General features: G+C 40.7%; 1 protein-coding gene and 1 long non-coding RNA gene across 2 annotated transcripts; one reads left to right on the top strand and one right to left on the bottom strand.

The window, feature by feature from the left end:
- Positions 1–1532: 1532 nt before the first annotated feature.
- On the top strand, positions 1533–3255 carry LOC112487055 (uncharacterized). Its single transcript, XR_003049785.1, has 2 exons — positions 1533–2828; positions 2865–3255. It is a non-coding gene; the product is annotated as an uncharacterized LOC112487055 (long non-coding RNA).
- A 112-nt stretch (positions 3256–3367) lies between these two features.
- slc5a7a (solute carrier family 5 member 7a) lies at positions 3368–9330 on the bottom strand. The gene is made up of 9 exons (XM_008310202.3): positions 8232–9330; positions 7741–7965; positions 6911–7024; positions 6646–6801; positions 6406–6554; positions 5498–5641; positions 5096–5249; positions 4454–4671; positions 3368–4075 (listed from the first exon to the last, which is right to left on the bottom strand). The coding sequence occupies exons 2-9, from the start codon at positions 7922–7924 to the stop codon at positions 3401–3403; spliced, it is 1794 nt and encodes a 597-aa protein (XP_008308424.1). The 5' UTR covers positions 7925–7965; positions 8232–9330; the 3' UTR covers positions 3368–3400.
- Positions 9331–10066: the final 736 nt, after the last annotated feature.

Genomic DNA, 10066 nt, shown 5'->3' with positions numbered 1-10066 from the left:
TGATTATTTTGTGTTTAAAACTAAAAATGACACTAACACTGACAGAAAATTTCATTAATAGAAATTTCAAAAAATGTTCTCTAACTGCCCTAATTTTATGAGAAACATGCAGGAAAATACATTTTAGAAAAATAATTTGACAAACATTTTTGTCAAATTCTTTTTGTTTTTGATGCAAAATGTCACAAGAAATTCACATTTATATGTATTTATTATGTTTTATTTTATTTTTAATTTATTTTTTTTAATTAGTCTAGTAATTTGAATTATCATAATTCACTTTTTTAATTCAAGTAGTTAATAGTTATTAAAACAAATCAAGTAAGTAATAAAACAAATAAAAAATGTTAAAATTAAAAATGAATAACAAAAAACTGAAAAAAATGGAGAATCAGAAGAGAATTAGGGGTTAATTAGAGGTGGGGTTCTTTTGTTTATGGTTCAGGTTAAGGAACCACACAGCTTTGCAATCTTCAGTAAATGATTTTTGTGATTTACTTTATAGTTCTACATTTACGTTAAATATTTCAAAGATTAAGTTTTACTTCGAGCAGTTATTCCACCTTTTTAAGGTCATCTTACCATTATCAACGTTCTTCATCTCCACCCTTTATCTCCTCTCCATATCCACAGTGAGCTTGAGTGCTTTGGATGAAATCTACTTCCAAGAAGGAGATTGTCCTAGATAAAAAAAAAGAAGAAAAACAAGGGGGTCATGTTTTTTTAACATGCTGTTTTGTCTGCGCTGTGTTCTGATTGGACAGACAGTGAACATGGATAATTGTAGTCTCTCTAAGGCAGGGGGTGTCAAACTCAAATTCACAGTGGGCCAAACTTAATATATACTGAAAAATTGATGGCATTTTCTCGTGTTTCCCTTTCTCTCCAGATCGGTAATGTAGATTTTTTCAAATGGAAACAAACTTTAGTTTTGCATAAACACTGAATCTGGAACGACCAGAGGTTAATATTATAAACACACGAGATATTCAATTTGAAATAAAACATAAATGTAATCACCTGTTTGAGTTTGCGTCAAGCCCTTGTCTAGATGAGCGTCGCATGAACTCCATCCCCCAACAACCTCCTCTTCCTTCTCCTCTTCCTCCTCCTCTTCCTCCTCCTCCTGCCCTGTACTGCCATAAATAAATGGATTGACTTCTGCAGAAGCGACAGTTTTCCTTCATAATTGTTAATTATCGTGAGTGGTCTCTGAGGTACTTTCTATGAATGGAGATGAGAAACGCACTCTCTCACACCCCACCCTCCTGTTCTTTATATGCTTTTGGTCATAGTTCTCAAGGACACCAAAAAGGACGTAGACGATGGAGGGAGGAGGTGTGGTGCCCGGGTGGGGCATCTGCGTCACTCTGGAGCTTTAGTGCTGGAGGACTTTATGGCAGTGGACTCTATCTGGACAGCTATCTACGCACATCTCTCTGAAAGACTGATGTGGACCACCAGTGACTCCACCCAACCCCCGCTGACTCCTCCCACAGTCCCAGACCAGAGTACAGCACTTAAGGTAATGTAAATAAGCTGGGAGAGAGGGCTATTTTAAGATGCTGCCTTTCACTGCAACCATAGTGGGGGACAATGAGGCAAGCCGGGACATTGTAATGACAGTCACGTTTTCAGACATGTTCTCGCTCTGCGTGCTCCGCCACAGAAAGAAAGGCCTTGAGGACGAGACAGTTTTGTACAACAGAACATGAAGGATTAAAGGTTGGAAAAGTTGGTCTGAGCAAATACTGTATATGGACGTGAAGAAGCAGAAATAATTGAAATTATTTTACTGAATCTGTAAAAGATCTGCCAGAGGATTCTTACGGTGGGCTAAGAAAACCAACAAGAGGGAAACAGTCGAGCCGTAAATCAATTTAAACGAATGCGCTCATTGAATTATTTGTGAAATTAATCAGATCAAATTGTGAAACCACTTTGGGAATCACGAGTCTCGGCTAAAACACTCGGCTGTGACTAAGTCTCTTCAGAGACAAATCTGGAAACGACTGGAACATTATTAACGTTAACTCCGAGAGCAGTTTTAACGACAGTTTTTTTCTCTTCTCACAGAGGAAGACTTTGTTTAATTTCCTGAAATAGATTTTTTTATTGATTTATATTCTGTGACATAAAAATAAATCAACATTTATACATATATTATATATATATTTCAGTCATTTCCACCAGTACTCTCTATAGTATATGTTCTGGTCTATTCGCAAACGTAAATATCACAAAAATGACAACATGAACAAAAAGTCGCTGCAGTTTCACTGCGTGACTTTTCACGTCACAAACAAAACGTTGCACAAACATCAGCTGGAGATTGACGTCTGGTCTCTCTTACATTCAGATTCAGGTCTTTGTCGACTGACAAGAACCGTGGACTGCAGTAAGGCAGCCGGTACTAACACCTGGTACTTTTTACATTAATGACTTACGCAGTCGGTACCAGCCAACAGTCCCAGTCAACTATTGTCGACGTTTATATTTGTGACATGATTCACAGCCTTTAGGTATTTGTTATGAATATTACTACAGTGTTTGATCAGAAACGTTAAAAATTCAATTCACTTCAAATTGGCAACGTTTCTAAAATGCAATAAAAAAAAATTAACAAATGTCATTTTATAATAGATGATATGTTCTGGTATTTATCAGATGAAAGAAAGGGAAAAAATGACATTTGTACTTTTACTGACTTGCTCTACGAGTCAAACAGTCCTCAGACAGATGCTTAGCGTCCCTACTAATCATGACTAATCATGATTAATTAGCCTGTGATTAATTAGGTGTAAAATGTTAATGTTTTGACTGTACTGGTTTGTTGTTAAAACTTTTTAATGTTTGTGTTTAAGGTTTGTTGTTAAAACTTTTTAATGTTTTATTTAGATTTTGTAATGAGGGATTTTAAACAGTTCTCTTAACTACTGAGTGCATGTTAATGATGTCATCATGAAGTCTATTTAACATCAAATCAAATCTAATGTCACTGTTAAATGCGTGGATTAGGCTTCACATCAATGCAGTTCTATGACAGGACACATGGCAGCTACTGTTTCTGTTCTGTCATCGTGTGGTCTGGAGGTTACATCAATATCTTCTTCTTCCAGTCTGTACTTGTGCCGTCAGTGATTTTTCTGTTTCACCACAGATTCAATCTGAACAGCGATCAAATCAAAACGTTTTTTTCCTCTGTTATTGTTCAAAAAAAGAGATTGCTGTTTGATGTACTGAGCAAAAAAAAAACAAAAAAACTTACAGACGGAATAATCCACAAGCTGCTAATCTACTGACTGATAATCTGTCTGTTGTCCAGGTGTCACAGGCGGGATTCGAACCCTTCCTCCTGGTTGTTTGTCTGTGCTGTTCCCTCATCTCCACTCTGACCGTGTCATTCTTCGTCATGGTGGGAGGAGTCAGGGCTCGACAGCTCCTCCTCCTCCTCCACCGTCTCCTTCGGCAGCGTGTCACGGCGCGTGAACGCCGCAGCCAAGGTCACGCTCAGACGTGGTTTGACGGACACCATCTCCGACAGCCCGATGTTGTTGCCTCGAGTCACAAGCGTCGTTTTATCCATAATCTCGCCGCTGTCCTTGGACACCACGGCGTCGAGGAAGTCGTACTTATGGGAGATCTTGCCGCTCTCAAACAGGTATTTGGCCAGGTAAGAAAAAGCGACGTTACCCAAGAAGGACGCCAACATGGAGACCGTCTTGAAGGGAAACTTCTGGATCACAATCTCCTCCATCTCTCCAGTGGTGTGGTGCATCCTCAGCTCAGTGGTCCAGCCGGGGTAGTAGATGAACGGCGGCAGCCGCAGGTACGGTTCTCCTCCACCGATACGCAGTACCAGGCCGAACAGGTAGGCGGCCACGGAGCCGTAGGTGTTGGTCCCTTTGACGAAGAGCACGCTGAGCAGCTGAGGGAAGATGATGACGTAAACCAGGTCTGAGCTCAGGTACCACAGACCGTACACGGTCCCAGTCACCAGCGCCATCACTGTCGCCAGGCCGCCAAACACGAAGATGGTGATACGCATCACCCACACGATCTCACGGTCTGATGCCTGGGGACGTCAAGAAACATCAGAAATGAAGTGGAAGATATTACGTCTGAAAATACAACTCATTGAAGTTTTTATACAGAACAAAAACATAGAATTTAACTTTGGACCTAAAGTTGAAGTATGGAAGTTTTACTTTTATAAAACAATAATATTTTGTGTTTAGCTCATCTTCTCTGGCCTGGAGAAAAAAAATCTATGTTTTTCTAAATGTAGTTAATTTTTAGATTTTTAGAAACCAGCCCAATTACTTATTCATTATTAGCTATAGGCCTAATCTGCTGGAGGACGTTCCCATGGTGCACCAAAAATTTCTTCCTGTTAAATATAAGCTGTTTTCCTTTTAAACACACACACACACACGCACACACACATACTTACTGATTGTCTGAAGGCGAGCTGATAAATGTTTCTCGCAAACATGGAGCTTGCCGAAAGGATGGACGAGTCAGCAGAGGACATGACGGCGGCCGACACTGCACCGAGGCCAAAAAAGGAGACGAAGGGCGGACAGAGATGTTGGAGTACGATTGGCAGAATCATGTCGGCCTGTTCCTTGTCACTCGGTGACACGGCTCCGTAAGATGTTTGATTCCAGTCTGTGAAAAAGATAATTAATAAATATATTTGAAAAATGTCAAATAAAAATATTACTTTTGTCTACTATTAACATTTTTGTTTTGATTGTATAATTCTGATCCCGATTTTATTTTCAATTGAACTTGTAGAACTGTTGTAGAACTTTTCTTGTAGAACCCGACTGTGTGACGACTCACTGGAGCGGAGGATCAAATGTGCGGAGCTCTAACTTGTTTTTACAGACACATGGTTTCCTCTAATTTGGTCCCTCGTCTCCTTCAAATGAAAGATTCACACAAACAGCTCGGCTGTTACTGCTACGACTGCTTCATTATGAATGAGCTGAACCAGCTGCTATTTACCAGGCTAGCTCTGATCTGAGGGGCAACATTAGCATAGACACACACACACACACACACACCAACAGCTAATCCCACTCTTCACCTGTGGAGGCGCCGATGGCTCCAATCAGAACAGAGGGCACCGCCATGACCAGGCATCCGAAGGCAGCCAGGAAGGAGAGGACCTGGGCGTATGTGGCAGAGGAGGCCGACAGTACCCTCTGGAAGTACACCTGCCAGGGTATCCCTCCGACACTCTGAAACACACACACACACACACACCCAGAGGGTCAGTAGATTATACACACACATATGTGTGACAAAATAAAAATATATTCAAAATTTAAATTAATTTGACCAGACCCATCCTCCCCTGCAATAACTCCACACCCCCGTAGTGAGGCCCCACCCCCCAACTTGGGAACCACTGCTCTCAGTGACCACCTTTTTTTTTCATGGTAATCACAGATAAAATTGGGTCGTGACCCGGGCTAGTGTGACGTACCAGGAGGCAGAAGTTGTCGATCCACACCCAGATGTCACTCCTGTGGATGCTGCCCCTCCAGGGGGCCTGGTACACCTGTGTCACGGCCGTGACGGTGATGTCTGACACCGCAGGGTTGGACAAAGCAAAGGGAACGCTGATCCACTGTGGAGACGACGACACACAACAGTTAGAGACACAAACACTGTGGTCTGATGGGATGAAGATGGATGAAGTCAGGCTTTAGTCAGGCTCTGATCCTGAAGGAAAGCCTGACCTCAGATCAGCCTGGGAAAGATAACGTTCACTTGTTTTAAAAAAAAAAGACCAAACTACAGAAAAACATTAATATAAAAAAATAGAAAGTTTTAAAAGCAGCCACTGAGAACCAGGATTATTATTATTATATACAGAATTAAGTTCAATTACCAGCCACCCATTTTAATGGATTAGGGAGAATAAAATGTAATATTTCCCAGAAATCTGTCCCCTGACTCACCTCTGGTCTATTTTGTAAATTACTTTAATCATAACTTACTCTAAAACAAATCTAAAACTGACTGTTGTGAGAAGAAAGGAATATGATCTTCTGAAAGAAATATTTAAATATTTAGGAAAACAAAAACAGAAAACTAAAAATGGTTGGACTTTTCTTTTTTGTATCAATAATTCCATCATTTGAATTAGTCACCAATAAAAACAGGTGAGAAACACTGACCTCTACCTGTTGATATTTATCTTTCTGTTTCAGGAATATGCAGGATATATATATATATATATATATTGGATGTATATGTATTATATATGTACATTAAAATATATTATTATATGTATATATACACATATATATCCCAGTTTGTATGATTTTTGCACAATTAACTTCACATTTAATGATAAAAGTCAACGTCCGTCGTCTAACTTCCACCTACCAGACCAATGAAGATACAGAAAAGCTGGACCACATCAGTGTAGGCCACAGAGTACAGTCCTCCAACCAGGGTGTAAAATATAGCGATGAGGGCGGAGATGACCACGGACATCTTTATGTTGATGTCCACGATGACGCTCAACGTCGCCCCTAGAGCCAGATAAAAAAAAAAGACATGTCTGTGTATTAGGACTGAATCCAGTCCTGGTTCAGAGGAGACCAGATCTGGGTGGAAACTCACCGAGGGCAGAGAGAATGGCAGCTGACCAGAAGATCTCGCCCATCAGAGCAGGTATGAAGAGAAGGCCGCCCATGCGTTTCCCGTACATCTGCTGGAACGGGTCCAACATGGTGACGTAACCTCGTGAGCGCATGGGCTTGGCAAAAAAAAGCCCACCTATAGGACAGAGGAGGGGCAGGGGGGGGGGCAGATTAGATTTCATGGACATGTGATTTATTAATTGTTAAGTGTCCCAGACAGAAGAGTATAAATCTGAAACACTGACCCACGACAAGACTGAGGGCGTATCCAAACGGAGCCTGAGCCCAGGCCAGACCGAAGTCAGGGAGGTACACGTACTCGGCTGTTCCGTTGATGTACCCCCCTCCCACCCAGGTGGCTGAAGAATCACAGACAAGAGCAACACCAGAGATTAGGGACGTGAATAAGATTCACTGATTTAGAAATCACCAGAAAAAACTTGTATCATTTTAAAAATTAAAAATAAAATTAAGTCATAATAAAAGTTTTATTTTTATTTTCAGGAAAATGTACTGGGAAAAAAAACAGCCATGTGAAAAGACTGGTTTATTTAAAATTGATAAAGTAATGTTAACAAATCCTCTAATTTAATCTTTAATCTTAATCTAATTAAATATATTACTGCTGATGAAAAACATATAAACAGGATTTTCTACATGAGTGAGAAACAGGGGTTTTAGATGAACAACGTCATGTGACATTGAGGGAAAGTCAAGTGGAGGGCGGAAAAATGTTGAACATTTTTTTAATATAAAATAGGCTTTAAGTTTAGGTCTTTAAATAAACTGTTTTATATCAATTAAATTGACGAACATTTCAATGTGTCTCTCAATGAATTCTTCATTTATTAGTTACATTTAATTGATTAAAATGCAACGAAAAAAAATCGATAAATACTATTTCTGAGCCTCCAGTGACAGACGGAGCTTTTAGCAGGAGGTGGTCATGTGACATTGACAGAAGGTCAACTATTGGCTAAAAAAGTCACAAATTATTTTTGTTTTGTGTTTTAAGATATTATTTAAAATCTTAAACCAATTAAATAAAGCCATTTTTCAGTAACATTGACGTCACCTGTCATTGTGAATCCACCGACGAACAGTCCGATGTCCCTCCCACCGACCATGATGGTTTCACTGCGGTCGGTGCCCTCCGCCTCCCCGGAGTGTTTGTTCTTCCATGCCGCCCAGATGCCCACGAACAGGATGAGCAGATAGAAGATGGCAATAGCCACCAGCCCCTCTACATGGATGGTCATCGTGGCACAGGTCAGAGCTAAGGACGGGGGGGCATGGAGACCTGCAGGGGCGCACGGAGGAACAGTGTCTCAAATATACTTCCTGCACATCCACCTTAAAAAAAAAACTTCAACCTATTTATAAATACATTTGAAAAAATGTTTTTCTTTTGCTCTCTCCACAGAGAAGAGAAAATTACGCGTAATGCGCAAATTACGCACAAGAATCTTCACTCTTCCCAGGACGCCGTCGTCCTCCACACTTTAAAAGACCTTCGGAAAATGTTTTAAAGTCCAGTTTAACAGAGGAAAATCGCAGCTAACCTACCGTAAATGTTTTAAAAGTCATGGACCAGGTCAGCTGATGGAGGGAGAGGTGCCGCCGTGCGCCGTGAGCAGCAGAGAAACCCGCTCCCTGGATGACTTACAGCGGCTTATAAGGACGCAGGTGCCGCCGGAGGAGCGGGGACGGACGTCAGAGAGAAGACGTCTCCGTTAATGAGCGGCTCCGAGTGGAACACGTCAGAGCGCACGGGCTGATCTAGGAGCAGGAGGAGGAGGAGGAAGGAGAAATTCCTGCACTTATCAGTGATGGGTGACGTCTTTCTACTTTTACGACCTGGTACCAGGAGAACAGGACGTGAACAGGACGTTCATTTACGAACGCTGTATTTTCTCCAACAAATCCAATAATCAATACTCGAACTGCGGCTCTTGTTTGGATCAGTCCGTGCGTAAAAGCGCAGACTGTGGTCACTGTTCTTCCCATGTCAGTGTCCCCAGGCCGCAGGGCCGACTCCAGTCATTCTGAGGCCCTGGATTAGATTAGAGTTCGACTCCCAGGGCCCCCATACAGACGTCCCATAAACCACGGAACACAGAATGAGATGTTCATCAAACAATAGTAATTAATCACGATTAATCATTGTTCATTAATTTTTTTCAAGGCAAGACACACGGGAAGTGTATGAGTCTGGCCTGCAAATAATAATAATTATTATTATTTTAGTGAAATAAAAAAGGAAATAAAGACTTTAGAGTTACACAAAAGACTCAAAGCAAATACATCTACTTTGTCGACTTTTGTTTTGATTTTCTTAATAAAAGTTAATCATCACTAACAAAAGTTTCTAATTTAGTTTGCCTTGGAGTAAAAAAATGTAAAAAGATTGTTCAGTCACAAAGTCAGGCAATAAAAAATCTCACCTGATTGGTCCGTTTGTTTAGGTCCAGTAGAACACACGTGAAAGGTGAGATGATGTCACCATAGTCTCACCTTTTAAAGCCAGAGCATAAATGCTTTTAAAGCACATATACATAAATACACAGAAAAAGGTTTCTGTTGACGTCACAAATCCATGAATGTGCTCCACAACTGCACACCAAAACAAAACGTCTTCACACTGACGGCTCAGTGTCAAAGGACTCGATGCTTTAATGAGCAGCTGCTGCTGGCAGAGACCAAACTGTGGCGTTGCCTTGGAGTGGGGGGTGGGGTGGGGTGGGGGAGGAGGGTGTGTATATATCATACATATATATAAAATATATAATACATACATTTATCCAATTAGCAATATATATGTACACATATATACACACTTATATGAATACATAATTATAAATGCATATATACATCTACATATACACACATATGTATCCATATAATAATATATGTATATATTTAAATATACATGTACATATACTGTAGCTCTGACAGCTCACCATGACCCCAGTGTTAAGACAACAAGCTGATTTGTTTACCTTGAAAATGTGTTTCCTCCAGGTGAAGTTCACTGACAGTGGGAAATCACAAACAACAGACGGTCCAGAAAACCCAAGAGAGGTTTCTGTCCTTCCTGGTCGCCGCTTCTTTCAGACGTGTCTGTACCAACCGTGTGGTTCGTGGTCCTGGTGTGTGGTCCACTACAGAGGTACAGTTTGAAAGTCAACCAAACCAAACACAGGTGTGTAATGTTCTAATATTCCTCACCTGATTTTTGTTGTTGTTTTTAACACGATGGAGAGATGAGTCAGTTAATGTCACATGACAAAAACCGATGCTTAAAAAAAATCTTTTTATTAGGAGTAAAGACAGAAGTGATGAACAGCTGCAGTGACATCTGTACTCTCAGTACACTTCAGTACTCTTCTCAGTACACTTCA

Source organism: Cynoglossus semilaevis, chromosome 5, assembly GCF_000523025.1.
Source record: "Cynoglossus semilaevis isolate Cse_v1.0 chromosome 5, Cse_v1.0, whole genome shotgun sequence".
NCBI lineage: Eukaryota > Metazoa > Chordata > Actinopteri > Pleuronectiformes > Cynoglossidae > Cynoglossus > Cynoglossus semilaevis.
Note: the sequence above shows the minus strand (reverse complement) of the source record. Positions and strands in the feature narration are given on the sequence as shown.

Excerpts from the sequence above, each read along its gene's own strand:
- slc5a7a (XM_008310202.3), bottom strand. The coding sequence starts at position 7,924 with ATGACCATCCATGTAGAGGGGCTGGTGGCTATTGCCATCTTCTATCTG. Across the intron at positions 6,555-6,645 it reads TGCCATTCTCTCTGCCCTCG|GGGCGACGTTGAGCGTCATC; the intron begins GTGAGTTTCCAC and ends ATCTGGCTCTAG. Across the intron at positions 5,250-5,497 it reads TCGACAACTTCTGCCTCCTG|AGTGTCGGAGGGATACCCTG; the intron begins GTACGTCACACT and ends TGTGTGTTTCAG.